The sequence below is a fragment of the Arachis ipaensis genome, chromosome B5 (assembly GCF_059453495.1).
Source record: "Arachis ipaensis isolate K30076 ecotype BB chromosome B5, ASM5945349v1, whole genome shotgun sequence".
Lineage (NCBI taxonomy): Eukaryota > Viridiplantae > Streptophyta > Magnoliopsida > Fabales > Fabaceae > Arachis > Arachis ipaensis.
Genome location: NC_142440.1, coordinates 97,100,673 through 97,119,904, shown reverse-complemented (window position 1 = coordinate 97,119,904; position 19,232 = coordinate 97,100,673). Strand labels below are relative to the sequence as shown.

The following is a 19,232-nucleotide window of genomic DNA, read 5'->3' as shown; positions in this document are numbered from 1 at the left end:
CCCCAAATCTCAATTCATAAACATTCATAATCATATAACACACACCAGTGTATATCCACGGGGGGAGCTCACCAGAAAACTCTAAGTGTCCAGCAACACTTACGACATAGGGTCAGTAGAGTATCGAGTCTCAACCTGGAGCACGTGGTGGCAAGCCTCTGCTTTCACCCAGGGAAACTTGTATCTCAGATATTTGATAGTGCAATAACCACATAATCAATCAACAATCACATATTCATAATCAGCCATAATTCATTATCAATATAGCCATTGGTGCACGAAATTGTGATCTCTGACACAGCGTCAATAACTTGGTACGCATGATCATAATCTCAACTCTTCTTCGCAACTTCGCACAACTAACCAGCAAGTGCACTAGGTCATCCAAGTAATACCTTACGTGAGTAAGGGTCGATCCCACGGAGATTGTCGGCTTGAAGCAAGCTATGGTCATCTTGTAAATGTCAGTCAGGCGGATTAAATTGGTTATGAGGTTTTGATAATTAAAATATAAATAAAACATAAAATAAGATAGAAATACTTATGTAATTCATTGGTGGGAATTTCAGGTAAGCGTATGGAGATGCTTTATTGCTTCTGAACCTCTGCTTTTCTACTTCCTTCTTCCAATTATGCGTTACCTCCTTCCATGGCAAGCTATATGATCCTCTCGGATGAAAACAAATCCATATGCGCTGTCACTGCACGGCTAATCATCTGTCAGTTCCCGCAAGTTTCGGAATAGGACCATTGTCCTTTTGCACACTGTCACTGCGCCCAACATTCGCAAGTTTGAAGCTCGTCACAGTCATCCCTTTCTAGATCCTACTCGGAATACCACAGACAAGGTTTAGACTTTCCGGATCCCAGGAATGCTGCCAATAGTTCTAGCCTATACCACGAAGGTTAATCTCAGATTCAGATGCTCTGTTGTCAGGAGAGACGATGTGAATCGTTGATTAGAAACCCAAGAGAATATACTCCAGCTGTCGTCCAATGACTACGTTGAACATCATGTAGACTGCTTTGTGGTTGTCAGGCACGCGGATCTTAGCTAAGCGAGTAACGAAGATTGGGTGATTGTCACGGGTCACCCCTTCATTCTGACTTAACTGAATTAAGAACAAGAGTATATCTTGAAGAAGAAGTAGGCGTGAATTGAAAGAAAAACAATAGTACTTGCATTCATTCATGAAGAACAGCAGAGCTCCACACCTTAATCTATGGGATGTAGAAACTCCACCGTAGATAATACATAAGTGAAAGGTCTAGGCATGGCCGTGAGGCCAGCCTCCCAACGTGTACAATAGCATCCAAGTCTAAGGACTAAACGTCCAAAGATGAAAACTGTAAAATAAATCTCTAAAAGTAGTTTTTATACTAAAACTAGTAACTAAGGTTTACAGAAAATGAGTAACTAAGTGCAGATAATGCAAAAATCCACTTTCGGGGCCCACTTGGTGTGTGCTTGGGCTGAGTATTAAGCTTTACACGTGCATAGGCTGTTCCTGGAGTTAAACGCCAGCTTTGGTGCCAGTTTGGGCGTTTAACTCCAATTTTGGTGCCAGTTTGGGCGTTTTACGCCAAGATGTTTTAGGCTGTCTTTGAACGCCAGTTTGGGCCATCAAATCTCGGGTAAAGTATGGACTATTATATATTTCTAGAAGGTCCAGGATGTCTACTTTCCAATGCAATTGAGAGTGCACTAATTGGGCTTCTGTAACTCCAAAAAATCCACTTCGAGTGTAGGGAGGTCAGAATCCAACAACATCTGCAGTCCTTTTTCAGCCTCTGAATCAGATTTTTACTCAGGTCCCTTAATTTCAGCCAGAAAATACCTGAAATCATAGAAAAATACACAAACTCATTAATTCATCTCTTTCATCATCAACAAGTTACCTTTCTCACAGTCCTAAGTATACTTCACTACCCAAATTCCACCTACCAGGCCTTAAACAAAAGTAAAAAGGGTTTTGAAAGCTGGAGGAATGCATTTAGAGTCAAAAATCAAGTTTTTGGAAAACCAAGGGCTCGCGTACGAGACCCCTTCTCACGTACGCGAGGAGTGCAACCCATACCGTATGCTCGCATCGCATGTCACCTTTTGCGTACGCGCCCTTACAAAATTTGACCAATCGTGTACGCGTCACTAGTTCACGTATGTGGGCTCCTCAACCTAAAAGCATTGCTCGCGTCGCGTGCCATGTGGTCGCTTACGCAACCAAAGGAAGCGACATGTTTGCGTACGCGACGCACATCCCGCATACGCGAGCCCTCTGGGAATTAGTAAATGGTCGCGTCGCGTGTGTCTCTCGCGTATGTGGGCTTAGCAGAAACTTCAAAAAGCTTCTAACTCCAAAATCTCTGTTTTGCACACCAAACTTTGATCGTGCATAACTTTCTCGTTTTAAAATATTTTTCCTTTGTTTCCTCAAATGGTGTAAACCTCTCGGACCAAATTTTCTTTCTAGACAAATTCGATAAAAATCGGAGGTCCGGAGGTCAAGTTATGCTCCGCCAAATTTGGTCAAAAATCATAGTTTTCATTAAACTTTACAAACCTTCTCTTTCAAAATATACCAATTCCATAATCTGGGGGCAATTTCTGATCCATCCAAGCCCAAATATATTATATATATTTTTTATAATTCAGATCAATAGTTAAAAACAATTGAAACACCAATGTTCTCGATACACTTAAAATTCTTTCGATATAATAAATAACCGTACCTGTCACGTTTGATGTTCATTAATATTGACCATAGTCAATAATACTAATTTAATTCATGAAAAATTATTTTGGCTAAAAATTTTAAATATGGAAGTTATGGGTGTATATACTATGGAAGATTCTGATTGGGTGATTTTTGTGCATGTGGGAACATGCAATTCAATGGGAACAAAGGTTTTCAGGGGAAAATTTTTTTTCTTTTTTTTTTGAGGTGAAAATTGTTTTTCAGTAAGGTGAAAAACTTTGCAAATGGTAAGGAAATTTTAATAAATTAAATATTATAGTACATAGAGTAACATTTTTCTAAAAAAGATTAATTAAAATAATTAGTGTTTTTTTCTTTCGTTCACATTGAAATGTTATATTTTTCATGCATCAGCTGCTTCATTCTTTTTCAAATCTACATTCGTATAATATACCAATATAACATCCATTTAAAATACAATTCTTATAATATTTTGCCCATTTTTTATTTCGTAAAATTAAATATCAGAATAATGTAACATCCATTTAAAATACAATTCTTATAATATTTTGCCCATTTTTTATTTCGTAAAATTAAATATCAGAATAATGTAGCATGATTAATTTTAGGTTAAATTACTGTGAGTGCCTATAATTTTATGAATTTCTGAAGCTATTTGATGCACGGAAACTTGTCTCTCAATAATTTTCCTTCAGCAAGTATACCGAATTGTCGTCAAGTAAAAACTCACAATAGAGTGAGGTCGAATCCCACATGGATTGATTGGTCAAGCAACTTTAATTAGAGGAATGTTCTAGTTGAACTAAGCAGAATTGGATTTGAGATTTGCAGAAAATTAAATGGTGGGAAAGAAAATAGCAGAAAACGTAAATGCTGGAAATAAAGAGCTGAATATAAATAGCAGAAAGTAAATTGCAGAATCTTAAATGGGAATGGGGAAGATGCTCATAAAAGTAGATTGCAAAATTTAAAGAGAATGGGTAAGATCAGAAATGGGGAATTCATTGGGCTTAGGAGATGTTGCATTCTCCGGATCAAGTTCATTTCATCTCTTCCTCAATCAATGCATTCATTGATCTCCTTGGCAATCTTAAGTGATCGAATTCCAATTTCTTGGTAATTCAATCTCTCAAATCTTGATCAATAGCCAATTCCTTGGTCAATTGCTCATGAGAAGAGATGAAGTATGGTCACTGATTATACCACATGTATTTCCAAATCAAAGTGTTGGTAGGATTATATGTCACTATATTCATCCAAACCCCAATTTGATCCAACATGAGAAAGCATTTCTAGCATGATCTCTTCATTCCTCTTCCAAAGTTCTGAAGAGATCCAAGTATGAATAGCTTCTTTTCCAAGATAACTACCCAATTGAATGAAGATTGAAAGCTTTCTAGTAAAATCAAGAGAAAAGATAGAAGAAGAATAATGAAAACTAATATTGATCCATCAAATTACAACAGAGCTCCCTAACCCAATGAAAGGGGTTTAGTTGTTCATAGCTTTGGAAATGGAAAACAAAGATGGAAAATACATTATGAAAAGTAAACTAGAAGTGTAGAGAAAGTAAAATTATACAGAGAGTAGTTCTCAAATTTTCAACCCCCCTTTTTTATTCAAAACTACCCCTATATATACTACTCTTCTGATCTTCTAGTTGGTTCTTCAAATCTTGGATATGGGCCTTTGGATCTTGAGTTTGAAGCAGTTATCCTCTTTAGTGGGCTTAGCTTTACTTGCAGAGAGAAAGTGTGAAGTAGGCAGGGACTTTTAGCTTAGGACGTTAGTGGCGTTAACGTTAAGTGAAAGTGTGGGTTCGAGAACATTAGTGGCAGTCACATTTTTCACTAACGTTCCTAACCCAAGGATGATCCACGTTAACTTCAACGTTAGTGGCACCAACGTGACCACTAACGTTGCCTCTTGGTCCTTCGCACACGTTATTGGAGCTTACCTTTTCCAATAACGTTGAGAATCCTCCCTTCCCCCTATGTTAGAGTTCACGTTAGTGTGGCTAACGTGACCTTTAACGTAGGCTTGCCAATTCTTCAAAAACGTTAGTAATACTTACCTTTGTCACTAACGTTTCAAAATGCCCCTACTTCCCACATTAGAGTGTCACTAACGTTTCAAAATGCCCCTACTTCCCACGTTAGAGTCCACGTTAACTAGGTTAACGTGGCTTCTAACATTGTGGTGATAGCCATCTCCAACGTTAGTGACAAAGGTGAGTGTCACTAACGTTGGCTCATCATTCTTTCATCCACGTTTGCTTCCACGTTAACTAAGTTAACGTGGGAGTTAAGGTTGCTCATAGTGGCTCATTCCAACGTTAGTGACAAAGGTGAGTATCACTAACGTTGGCGATTCTTACTCCCTCCACGTTAGCTTCCACGTTAACTAAGTTAACGTGGCAACTAGCGTGGCTCAAAGTGACTTAGTCCAACGTTAGTGACAAAGGTGAGTGTCACTAACGTTGGCCATTCTTTTGCTTCCCCACGTTAGAGTCCACGTTAACTAAGTTAACGTGGCTCTTAACGTGGCCAATATGAGCTTGGTCCAATGTTAGTGACAAAGGTGAGTGTCACTAACGTTGGCTTCATTTTCTTCTTCCACGTTAGAGTTCACGTTAACTTAGTTAACGTGACTCTTAACGTGGGCTATGATGGCTTCGAGGACGTTATTGGCGATTACTTTTCTCATTAACGTTGCAAGCTAGCTCCCATTCCACGTTAGTGGTTACGTTAGTTAGACTAACGTGGCTACTAACGTGGTTCTTCCTTGCTTCCTTTGTCCTGAAATCAAGCAATAGAGTGCATCAAAGTTCTAATCCAAATCATGAGACATGCATCATCCAATTTGTCATTCAATTCTTGCATAATTCTCATGAAATCATGTAAAGTGCACAATATTTGCTTGAATCAAGATGTAAGTGAAATTCTACCCAAAACTTGCTTATTTCCTAAGAAAATGCATGAAACTACCCTAAAACAGTAAAGAAAAGGTCAGTGAAACTGGCCAAAATGCCCTGGCATCACTATTAGAGGTTGAATTCAAGATGGATCAAGGGGAGAGCAATTAGGACTAGCTTAGTATCATGCTTTAGGTCACATTCTAGAGAAAGAAGCTCTCTCTTCTCTCTAGTATTAGAGTAGAATTAGGTTAGATTCCTCTTAGATTTAGGTTTAATTGTTGCTTTGATTTAGTTTCTTTACAATTTATTGTTTTTACATCTTTGCTCTCTTATTTTTATTTGTTATTTTCTTTATTTTGTTATTTTCATGTTTATGAACTCTTGTTAATTTTCATTTCCATTAATGCAATTTGATGTTTCTTTGGTTATTATTGCTTTCTGTAATTGTTGGTTATTAATTTCTTGCAATTGGTAGTTGTTAGATTTTATTGTTGCAATTTTAATATGCTTCCCTTTTATGCCTTCCAAGTGTTTGATAAAATGGTTGATTGAATTTTAGTGTAGATTTTTGTGTTCTTGGCTTGGGTTGGTAACTTGGGTGACCTTGAGTTACTAATGTCCAAGTGATTGATAATTTGTTTCCATTAACTCTAGTCTTTCACTAAATTAATTAGTTAGGTGGCTAGGAGTTATGGACTAGGATCCATTAAGCTCACTTGACTTTCCTCTAATTTTGGGGATGACAAAGTGGGAGTGATCCTTGTAATTATCATGTTGTGGTTAGTAACAAGGATAGTGATCCTTAACCACCAACCCTTGCCAAGATCTTTTTACCATTTGAGTTTCCTTTACTTTCTTGCTATTTACATTTCTTGTCCCTGATTTCAAAACCCCAAAAATATTACGTCATAACCAATAACATGAACACTTCCCTGCAATTCCTTGAGAGACCACCCGAGGTTTGAATACTTCGGTTTATTTTTATCGGGGTTTGTACTTGTGACAAACAAAATTAAACTTTGATTGAGGATTGTTTGTTGGTTTGGAACTATACTTGCAACGTGATCATTTTTGTGAAAATTCCTAACCGACATTTATCCCCCGTCATAGCCCCTATCTTCCTACCCCCAACAAATGGATACGGGTATCATTTTGTATGAGCTCAAGCAGCCTTATATGTACAAGAATCCTGTCCTTCAAAGCTTCTATGTGGTGGCCGTGGAGCCTCGAGTCCGTAAGTACGTAGTTAGAGATCATCCTGATTGAGTTGCTGATTTCGCTATTTTAGTGATCTTAATTTGCTGAGTTAATAGTATTGAATTACTGATTTTGATAATTTTTTATTATTCTAAGTTGTTGATTTTTTGAAATAATGTTGTTGTTGATTTTCTGGAATAATATTATTACTGATTTTCTGATGTGAGTATGCCTAATGTTGTAAAGTGAGTGACAAGTTCATGCAGAGGTTCAGGCTCCCTGAGAATGCCAAGATGGATCACGTGAAGACATCCATGGAGAATGGTGTTCTTACTGTCACTGTTCCCAAGGCAGAAGTTAAGAAACTTGATGTTAAGCCCATTCAAATTATTGGTTAAACATGATAGTTTTTTTCTTAATTTTTTCCCTCTGGTTTTCACGCCTGTGTTTGTATTTTGCTGTGAATTGTGATTGCGTAATATCTATGATGTTCATGTTTCTGAGAAATATAAATCATGTAGTAGTGGTAAGTAAGATAGCAAGATTATTGTTATATGAGATGTAATCAAGTATGTAGTGCATGAATAAGACTTTTTTTTGTGATACTTCTGTACTTTAGAAATTCTATCTATGATGAAAATCTTGAAAGTAACATCTAATAATGATTATAATTTTTTATGATTAGAGTTTTGTTTAGTTAAAAACTATTAGTCAATGTTTTTTTTTTGCTGGTAGAACATTATATGTTTGTATTTTGATCTATTTAGTTATAAATTTTTATGTTTAAAGTTGTTTATAAATTTTTATTGATAAATTATAGACAATTTATTATATAAAATTGTAAAATTTTAAATTTTATTTAGTTAATAATTATTAAATTTAAATATTTAAAATTATATATTCAACTTTTAAGAATTTTATTTAAAATTTATTTAAATCGATTGAATTCCAGCTGAATTTTAGTCGAATTATTAAACTAATAAACCAATTATTTTATCGGTTTATTGACCGATTCGATTCGGTTCTCACCATCTTGATTATGACTTCCGGAAACCATGTTGTACGAAATGCTGGTCATTGTAACCTCATTCCTCATTTAGGAATTTACATTATGAATGCCAACAGGAAAAGTAAAAGTTCATTGGGGGACAATTTAATTAATAGAGCTTGTTAGTTGGGCTAAGTCCTAATCTATAGTTTTCTTACACGTTTTAGGGTTTTGCTCTCTAATGTCGGCCACAAAATGCATAAGACAAGAGACACATTCCACACGCACGTATTCCAATCACAAAATTGTGACCTAAATGGTCTCCATAGTAGTGTGTGTTTACGAGTTTAGTTAGCTCCAAATCCATAATATCTCTTGTTTAATGTCTTTCTTATTACCACGTTTTATGGACCAACCGGCAATTTCTTGTTATGTATAGGACGTCGTCTTCTAACTCGAGCATAATCCATAGTAAAGTATTGTGAAGAGTCATCACTCCTTATTTCCGTCCATTCTTGTCTTGTTCCCTTGCTCCAAAGTACCGTGTTTTGGTTTCTATTGTGCTGCTTCCCTGTAATTAAAATTGCATAAGTTCATACAAGTTGAATTCATTTCTGTATTTAAGTTGATAAAAGAAGTGCATAATATGGTTACTAGTTAATTGAAAAATAAAGAATGGAAGTTTTATGTTGACAAACTAAATTAAAATACTTAAATGGCTACTTGATTTATATTTTTAGGGTTTTTATTTATAATTTTATTTTTAGGAATTTGTGAAGGAAAAAAAAAGATGAAATTAAAATAAAAAATAAAATTTTATTATTTTTATTTTTGTGTTTAAAAAAATTAAAAATAGAAAAATATTAACAGTAAAAATAAATAATATTTTCTCAATGCTATAAATTTTCAAAAATTAAAAAAAAAATTCTCTTTCTAGCCACTATAATCAGTCTTTTCTCTTTCTTACCACTATCACAGAGGGGAAAACTCCAAAATTATAGGAATAATTTCTCATCTTCAGCAGTAATGATTCAAAAATATTTATAGAAGACTAGAAGTATACACCCCGAAAAGGACTAGTGGGGTGCACAAGTATGTACTTAAATAGAAAATCACATTTTATTCTCTAAACACAAATTTAAAATTTAGAAAATTTAAATTTTAAAATAATATATGTTGCCATAGTAGATTTATTCATTTGGCATTAATCACCTCATAGACTTTATTAGATTATAGAAAAGTCTACTTGTACATTTATAAACATTAAATGTAAATTTGAAATTGAAATTAAAAATTTAAAATCTTGTGAATAAATTATTATTTTTATTTATGAAATTTCAGAATGTTAATAAATCTATTTACGAATAAATAAGACTAATTTTATATTTATAAAAGATAAAAAATTATCAATTTTATATAAACATTTAAAATATTAACAAATTTATATATGAATAAAATTAATATTTGAGTATTTTTATCATGAAAAATTATTTTTTATAAATATAAAATTAGTTTTATTAATTTATAATTAAATTTGTTAATATTTTAAAATTTTATAGTTAAAAACAAAAGTTTATTCAATATTATTTGATATCAAATTTAGGAATTAAATAAGAAAATTTATATAACATTGATCTTAAATCATTTGTCATCATTATACGGATTTCATTGAAAATATTTCTTAGCATTCATCTTATATAAGATATAGAGGCTGTTTCCTATATTCTAAAATATTTATTATTTTTTATTTCTTTGTGCATTTAGAAGTTAATGTATTAAAAATATAATATGATAAACATTTTAGAAAAAAAAAGCACTAACTTATTGATCATTTATAATCATTTAAACTTAAAAGTCTACTTCTACAGTCAATAATTAATGAGCCAACAAAATATCCAGTAAAATTAAGTACACCTAAAATGACTCTGTGCTATGCCTTTCATTGGTTTAACTTTTCATTTATATACAACTTATTATCCCGTTGCCCTACCTTGATACAGCATCACTTTAAATTGGGGAATTGATGCGTGATGAACCTGCTAGGTGAATTGAGCCCGTTGGCTTGGTTTATATTACTAAACTAAATAAATGATTCATGTTATCATGAACAGTTAGAACCCAACAATAAAGTAAAATGAAAATAAAAATCACGCGTAGCTCTTGTATTATACTTCTTAGAATATACTTAACGGTGGCAATAGAACGTGTAGGGGCGGGTTTTTGCTCTACTCGATCCCGTTCCGCCCTATAATAACTTGCATCGAATCTGTTTCGTCTCTACTCGTAAATAGTAAAATGTTAAACTCTAATCCGTCTTTGCGGATATCCGCTCCGTCTCTACTCGCTCCTATAATTATTAAAATCCAACAAAAAAAAATTAAATTTTAAAATTTATATAACCATCATTGCATGCATAACATAAATTAAAGTAAAAATTTAAATATGATACAATATTATTAATTATTTTTTAATTATTTTATATATATTAGATCTATTATATATTAAAAGTATGTATATTTATATATATATATATATATATATATATATATATATATATATATATATATTATAGGGTAAAAAACCTATATGTGTCAAGGGGGTTTAAAATTACCCAAATCAGCCAAACAAAATTTTGATACATCAATCCACCAAAGAGCAAATATATGTAATTCGAATCAATACAATTCGAATTAGTTTTCAACGTAATTCGAATTGATATAACTCGAATTACTTGAAAAAATTGGCAACACGTAATTCGAATCAACATGTAACGAATTATTCCCAACCATTGCGTACAAATAATTCGAATCAACTTATAACAAATTAGTAGGAATACGTGAGTAGGAGGAAGTTCGAATCAAATTGATTCGAATTACTCACATTTCGAATCAAATGGCTAATTACACATTGTACAATAAGATACTAAAAAAAATACTATATAATATAAAAAATATATACTAAAAGAAGTATAAAACAAGATTATAGTAAATTAATTTTAGTATAAAATTATTAAATATAAATTAATTTTAACTCCTATTAGTACATTGAATTAAAAATAACATATAAAAATGTACTTGTATTTATTAAATTTTAATAACATATAAAAATTTAATGACTTTTTAAATATTTTTTTATAATAGGAGTACATTTTTATATACTTTAAATACTTTGTATAAAAATGTACTTATATTTATCATACAAAAATAAAGTGTTGTGCTAATATAATAACATTATAACATTTTAAATCAATTTTTTTTAGGATTTTAAATTAAAAGCAACACATGAAAAAATATTATTCGTATTTTAAAGCTAACTTAATTAAAAAAGATAGAACTGTATTTTTTAGGATTTTATGTACATAATTAGGCTAATTTTTTTTAATATTGATCAAAGATGTGTGTTACACTATGTTATTTGGTTTTAGGTAAGTTTTATTCTACTATATTTTTTTTTTACTTTCAAAAGACACAAATCTTAAAAATTTTATAAATTAATTTATGTGAAAAATATTATTGTTTGGCTAATTTTTTTACGTCAATGATATTTTCTTTTAAATTAATTTATAAAATTTTTTAGATTTTTGTCTTTTGAAAAGTAAAAAAAATATAGTAGAATAAAACTTACCTAAAACCAAATAACATAGTATAACACACATCTTTGATTAATATTAAAAAAATTAGCCTAATTATGTACATAAAATCCTAAAAAATACAGTTCTATCTTTTTTAATTAAGTTAGCTTTAAAATACCAATAATGTTTTTTCATGTGCTGCTTTTAATCTAAAATCCTAGAAAAAAATTGATTTAAAATATTATAATGTTATTATATTGGCACAACACTTTATTTTTGTATGATAAATATAAGTACATTTTTATACAAAGTATTTAAAGTATATAAAAATGTACTCCTATTATAAAAAAAATATTTAAAAAGTTATTAAATTTTTATATGTTATTAAAATTTAATAAATATAAGTACATTTTTATATGTTATTTTTAATTCAAAGTACTAATAGGAGTTAAAATTAATTTATATTTAATAATTTTATACTAAAATTAATTTACTATAATCTTGTTTTATACTTCTTTTAGTATATATTTTTTATATTATATAGTATTTTTTCTAGTATCTTATTGTACAATGTGTAATTAGCCATTTGATTCGAAATGTGAGTAATTCGAATCAATTTGATTCGAACTTCCTCCTACTCACGTGTTCCTACTAATTCGAATTGAGACAATTCGAATTATGCTTTTATAATTCGTTCCAAGTTGATTCGAATTACTTGTACGCAATGGTTGGGAATAATTCGTTACATGTTGATTCGAATTACGTGTTGCCAATTTTTTCGAGTAATTCGAGTTATATCAATTCGAATTATGTTGAAAACTAATTCGAATTGTATTGATTCGAATTACATATATTTGCTCTTTGGTGGATTGATGTATCAGAATTTCGTTTGGCTGATTTGGGTAATTTTAAACCCCCTTGGCATATATAGATTTTTTACCCTATATTATATATATCGGAGCAGATAGGAACAGCTTCAACCTAAATCCGACCCTGCTCCTTCCCGCCCAAGAATCCGTCCTGGTAAAATCCGTTTCCGTACGGGCGCAGATAATTACCCGCCCCGAACGAGTATGGGCGGAATGGATACCCACGGGTTCGGCTGGTGTTGCCACCCCTAAATATACTTCTTAGAACTATAGGTCTTTTATGTGATATTTTAAATTTGATAATGGTACATATATATGTCGTGACATGAAAGAGCAAGCTGAATTCACAAAGTAAATTATTTGCATGTGTTTTATATGTGCAGTTCATTTCAATGATTTCTTATTAACTCTATAGACTATAGTCATGACTGGTTATTAATTGATTATCAGTACATAAAATAATTATCAACTATGTTAAATTTACTAAAATTTAGTTACTAAATCTGTCATTAGTATAAAACATATGGTAACTTTTTTAGTGATTAATTTCTATGTGCATATAACATTTTTGAATAATTATTATTATTTAATTACCTGTGGCAAGGGAACCCTTCTGCTCGTGTGATGCGATATTATTATCTCTGACTACTACTTCATCATCATATTCTTCTAACTATTAGAATATTTCAAGAATGAGAATATGAATCACAGGTAGTAATAATGATAAGCAAATGTTTTATATATAATTAATAGTACCTTCTCATCAGTGAATCTTAGCTTTCTGGGCACCGTTTTTGGAAGAGAAATCTTTTGTTGGTGTGCAGCATTTACTCCTCCTACTATCACACACACACATATATATAAGAACTTGGATTAAAATTCATTCATAATGTTTTATTTTATTTTGACTGATGACTATTACCTTGATGGTGGAGTGATGGTTGAAATGGATGAATTTGCAAAGAAGCACAAGAAAAGTAGTGAGAGCATAGAAGTAGAGTGATGATAATGATAATTGAAAATAATAACCCCATTTTTTCTTTGTTGTGAAAATGTATGAGAGACATGCTCAGATGTGTGGTTTAGCTATATATACTATTAGGAAACGTCATTTCATTAATTGATTTAATTCTGACACGCGCATGAGACGAGAGAGTGGGGACTTAGAGAGAAATTAAAGGCATTTAATATAAAAAGAGCCAAACACAAAGCCCAAAATGCAGAGTTCCAAAATAAGTACATACATATCTTAAATGACTTTTATTTCATTGATATCATTGCTGTATTATTATTGAGAAAAACCCAAATCAGCCCCTGACAATTACTTCGAAAGACAACAAAATTCTTGACAAAAAAAAAACTTAATCTGGCCCCTGACAAAAAAAAATTCAACCTGGCCCACGACAATTACCTCGAAAGGACAACGAGACCTCTGTGCCAAAAAAAATTAATGTTATTTTTTTTGGTACAGGGACTAATCAGTCCCAAAAAAAATTATCAGGAATCGGATGGGGTATTCACTCATTATTATTCTATAGCTATGTTTGGTTGGAAGGAAAAAAATAGAGAAGAAGAAAATAGAAAGGAAAAAAAAAGAAAGGAAAGAAATTGAGTGAATTTTTATTTTCTTTAAATGTGTTTGAATGAAAAGAAAATAAGAAAGAAAGAAATGTTATAAAAAGAAAATTTTATCCTTATATTATAAATTATATAGAAAAAAGTAAAGGAGTAATATTGGAAGTAGAGAGAGAGATTTAGTTTTCTCTCCATTTTCTCTCTATTATTAAAAAGAAAAAAAATTGGTGGGTCCCACCAATAATTTTCTATCCATTTTCCTTCCTCTTCCATTTCTCTCCTCAACCAAACAAAGAAAAATATCTATTTTCCTTCCTATTTCTTTCCCTCCCTTTTCTTTCCTCCCATTTTCATCTCAAACAAACACACCATAAGAGGTTGTATTTCGACTCCTACCATCGTAACGGAATATATTTTAGTCTCAATTTACTTGCATTTCTCTTTTTTTTTTTTACTTTTAGAAATTATTATGCATTAAATAATTAAATTTATTAATAATTAATTGTGATTTTTCAGTATAAAAATGATTTCAAGAGACGATTAGATTTTATTTTTAGAAAGATATAATTTATTTTCACATTTAGTTATTATAAGGTTGATAACAATACTTTTCAAGAATATAATATAACTAATAAATTTTTTAATTAACAATAATAAAAAATTTTAACTCTCTCAAATAAAAAAAATTAAAAGAACACTTTTTAATTTTTTTTGTTGAACACTTTAAACATTGCTTTAGTATTCACCGACACACATACATACATATATGTATATATTTATGAATAATAATCAAAATTCACGTAATTATTTAATGGTTGTGATTTTTTCAATGTATTTTAAATTTAACAAACATGTTTTATCAATATACATGTTATTTTCTTTATGAAACATGCTCAAAAGACATCGTTTTATCAAACAATATAATGGTTCAATATACAAAGTATTATCGTTATCGTTTGTCAGTTAATAATCGTTAATTACTTTATTATTATTAAAAATAATATTAATAATAATATTACAAATTTATAAATATTTTTCAATCCCTACTATTTACAAAATTTAAATGTCATATAAATATATACATAAAGAATATGTTATTAAAATTAAACATTCTTTTAGTATAAAATTTTAAAGTTCTAACGAAATAATAGGTATCTAATCGATTAAACATATACTTCATATGCTAGTACAAAAAATTATACACATTACTTATACTCTTCAAATTCAAGAGTCTATAATTTTAAGCACTTATATAACCTTGTACTCATCCTAGTTTCATGAATATTTATGAGAATAAGTCCTCTAAAATTTTCAATTAGAACAGCATAACTCTTATATTTATATAGGTGAAATTCTCACTAAATTCTTGAAAGTTAATTTTTCCTGCATAGCGTGGCCTTGCAAAAGTGGCAAAAAAATATTTCAACGACACAGAAATAATTTGATAATGCACCAAAATTTGATTCACAGAATATAGGAAATAGATTTTTACCAGCTATACTCAAGGCAAGGGTAACTGCTATATTTTTTTAGATGATGTTGATTATACCATACCGTGTGTCTAGTCTGTTACGGAATAGATTAAATGAATATGCCAATTGTTTCAATAGCTTATGTGGCACATTCATGGAAGGAATATGCATCAAACCACCAAATTCCAGTTCTCGAACAATTGCTTTCTTGTCCTCACTCATGTTTTAGAATTTATCATGAATTGATCTTTTAGGGACATCTCAAATCATGAGTTTTTTTGTAAATAAACGAGAATCATGTAAATAAACTATATTTATACAAAATAAATTGAGTTGTTCAAATATATATATGCTTACATTATATCTTGGTGCTACCTTTGGTGCCATTTTTTCTGTAAGGAATAAAAAAAAAGTTAATACATCGAAAGACAAACCAAATACATCGAAATGCAGACCAAACACACTGCTATTACTTTTTGATTACATCATACAATGTGAGTTCAAAAAGACATGCAACTGAATCAAACATGCATAAAATAATATCAGAAGCACTAGAATAAAATTCTATGGTTTGTTACAAGAAATCGATAAACAAAATTCCTGATAAATGGAGAAAAATGGTTGCAAATCACTCAAATATATACATAATACCATTAGAAGTACAAGAATAATATTCTGTTGTCTAGTTACAACATAAGGAGTACAACACTACCAAGTACATCTCAAACACAAACATATAATGATACCAGAAACACTACTGACACTCATTTTGAAACATGCAAAACTCATTCATGCACAAAAACACATTCAAATTCTTCAAACACATGCAAATATTATAGGTTAAACTATATAACAAATACTACGTAATATTTTTACACCAACCTAACATAGTTATCACTAAATGAAGCGTATAATGAGAACAGTAACGCAAGAACACAAAATAAACTGCAATATGACTATGTAGCATTTTGCGATCAGAATGTGAAAGAGAAAAGTGAAAAAACTACAAGATTAGTGAACATTACCTTCAATAATCTTTCGTCTTTTCTTTCTGTGTTTGTTGGTGAAGATTTCAACTTCATCTTTGAAACTTCCTTGACTTTTCGCGACGATTTTGAGAGATTTTTAAGAAGTTTTTATCATTGTTTGAATTTTGAGCATTGTAGTTTTGATCGAGAGAAAAGAACCAGTTTTCATAATGACGTTTGCGCTTTTCAATAGTCTTAGAAGCGCGTGTTTACACGCACTCTAACCTGAAGGTTATTTTTGTTGGCATTGGGCCAACTTATTTAAACTTATTTGCTAAAATAATTTATATGTGTAACAAGTCTGAACAAATAATTAATTACAAAAGTAACAAAGATATAATATGAATCAATCTTGGAAATAGAAAATTTAACAGGAGGGTTGGGAAAAAAACTTGATAACGTAACACATTTCGGTGCGAATTTCGAAATACGGTATATATATATAATTAGATCCGGTTTGATAAAATTTTTACTTTTCAAAAGTAGCTTATAAAAGTTAGCTTTTAAATAATAGTTTTTTAAAAGTTATAGTATCAGTAAATTAAATTAAAAATGACTTTCAATAAGTATAAGTAGCAACAAGTGTATTTGATAAAATAACTTTTAAAATTTAAAAATACCATAATAGATATTAATGAAAGAATTAAATTTGAAAATGAAATAATGTATGTGTAACACCCTTACTATCAAAATGTCACGCTTCCGACTGCGCTATTCTGATAGCGAGGACATTACGACCACTTATAATATTTACGCAATAGGAGCCTTTAACTGAAAACCGCATCGACTTTTCTTTGAAATACCGGAAATACTTTTCTTTTATATGTACATACATAAATACATATATATAATAACAGCTAGGAAAAATAATAGCTAAGATAATACATCAAAGAAAAGCACGATAAAAACTCAGTAGAATTTTCATCGATTTCCTTGTCTATTTTCTGAAAAAGGATAAGGCTGTAGAGGGTGAGAACCTAACCACACGGTCTCAGCAGAGGAGTTTAAGAATTATTATAGAAGGATATATATAAAAATAAAAATTTGTTTAACAGTAGCGATCATTACACATCTTATGAATCCTTTTCTCTAACTCAATTTAGTTCATTCTTATATTCATCCAATCCATTATTCATTAATTCCCTAACTTCGATCTTTGTTTCAAAATCATGTGATTATCCATTCAAAAATTCGAAATCATCAATCACACCGCAACAAGTCAAATTACATATCAAATTTCACCAAATTTACCGAGACATATAACTTAACCAATCACAGCCTCCGGCCCAACGGCCTCCAGCCTAAACATAGTCAAATCACGGTCTCCGGCCCAACATATAAACAATTCATGGCCTCCGACCCAACATATAATCAAATCACGGTCTTCGAACCAACATATAAATAAATCACAGCCTCCGACCCAACATATAAACAAATCACGAACTCCGGTTCAACATATAATCAATTCACGACCTCTATCCCAACATATAATCAAATACACGCCACCACACTCCACCATAATCTGAACCAACAAGTCACAAGCACAAGCAATCAAACAGAAATCAAACACTCACACATAGAGAACAATTATGACAAGTAGTACAATTAGCAGTTCACAAAATATCAATTAGCAAACCAAAGCAATTATGCAAACCCAAGAAATTTCAAATAAATGCAGTATGATACATGTCTATTCATAAACAGTCCATGAGCTCACGTGTTGGATGGTTGCCCGCACTCGACAAAATTCCTGAAATAGGCATTACGTATCATCGTCTCTATTTCAGAAAACATCCTCTTCCATGAGCGTTACGTATCACGATCTTCATGAAGGATCATCCTTCCGATCTCAATTGAGCATTACGTATCGCCGTCCTCACTGAGCCGTACTCACAGTCTCACGTGGACATTACTTATTGCCGTCCCCACTGAGTTGTATCCTTAATCTCAAATCGGCACTAAAAAAGGATCTTAAAATCCTGGCTGTAAGAAACCGAGCTCCAACCTCCCCGATCGTAGAGGCAATTAAATTCTCCCCCGATGACTGCAAACGTGGCACCTCGGCAGAAGACGCCCCATTCTCCATCTCTGCAAAAGTCGGGACCGAAATCGTAAAAAGTATATTGGTTGACACCAGAGCAGACTCCAACATTGTCTTCAGAAGAGCCTTCAACAAGTTGGATCTTCGAAACAAAAATTTGCAAGCCCACTATAACAGAGTAACCAGACTCGAGGACAACTTCCTCAAACCGGACAGTTCCATAGTATTACCACTAACCATCAGAATCGGATGCCAAAGGAAGACCATCCTCTCCGAGTTCATGGTTCTCAAAGACTCCACCGCCTACAATATCATCCTCGGAAGGAAAATAATTAATGACCTTTCTACTGTTATTTTTACCAAATTCCTCCTCATGAAGTTCCAAGCCAATAACGGCACCATCGGAACAATACACGGGGATCAAAAAGTTGCGGTAGAATGTGACAATACCAGCTTGGCCCCCGCAAGAGGTCCTGCAACGCGGTCGGCATCTTCTTCGCCGACCTCGATGCTCTCCAGGATGGTCATCCCCAACTAGAACCGGAAGGGGACATGGAAAAATTGCAGATAGGGCAAACCAAAGAGGAATACACGTTCATCAATAAGAATTTACCCTACGATCTAAAGGGGGACCTGGTCAAACTCCTAAAGCAGAACAGGGACCTGCTCGTATTCACCCCAGCCGACATGCTGGGCATAGATCCTAATCTAATATCCCACCGTTTGGCTGTAGACCAAAAGGCCAAACCAGTGACAGAGGCAGGCTTCATTCGGGAACTACGTTAATACGACCTGGGTGGGCAACGTCGTACTAATCAAGAAAGCAAATGGCAAGTGGTGAATGTGCATCGATTACA

At 31.9% G+C, this 19,232-nt stretch overlaps 1 protein-coding gene across 3 annotated transcripts; it reads right to left on the bottom strand.

Moving 5' to 3' along the window:
* Positions 1-8,009: 8,009 nt before the first annotated feature.
* On the bottom strand, positions 8,010-13,298 carry RGF8 (root meristem growth factor). Of its 3 annotated transcripts, none has more exons than XM_016345312.3 (4): positions 13,182-13,298; positions 13,016-13,098; positions 12,854-12,932; positions 8,010-8,390 (listed from the first exon to the last, which is right to left on the bottom strand). In XM_016345312.3, the coding sequence occupies exons 1-4, from the start codon at positions 13,291-13,293 to the stop codon at positions 8,224-8,226; spliced, it is 441 nt and encodes a 146-aa protein (XP_016200798.1). In that variant the 5' UTR covers positions 13,294-13,298; the 3' UTR covers positions 8,010-8,223. The 3 variants fall into 3 exon arrangements, with proteins under 3 accessions (XP_016200798.1, XP_016200799.1, XP_088345099.1); XM_016345313.3 differs by having other exon boundaries at positions 13,016-13,095; positions 13,182-13,296; XM_088488973.1 differs by lacking the exon at positions 8,010-8,390 and adding an exon at positions 9,882-10,166.
* Positions 13,299-19,232: the final 5,934 nt, after the last annotated feature.

Excerpts from the sequence above, each read along its gene's own strand:
- RGF8 (XM_016345312.3), bottom strand. The coding sequence starts at position 13,293 with ATGGGGTTATTATTTTCAATTATCATTATCATCACTCTACTTCTATGC. Across the intron at positions 13,099-13,181 it reads ACCATCACTCCACCATCAAG|TAGGAGGAGTAAATGCTGCA; the intron begins GTAATAGTCATC and ends TGTGTGTGATAG. Across the intron at positions 8,391-12,853 it reads GAAGGGTTCCCTTGCCACAG|GGAAGCAGCACAATAGAAAC; the intron begins GTAATTAAATAA and ends TTTTAATTACAG.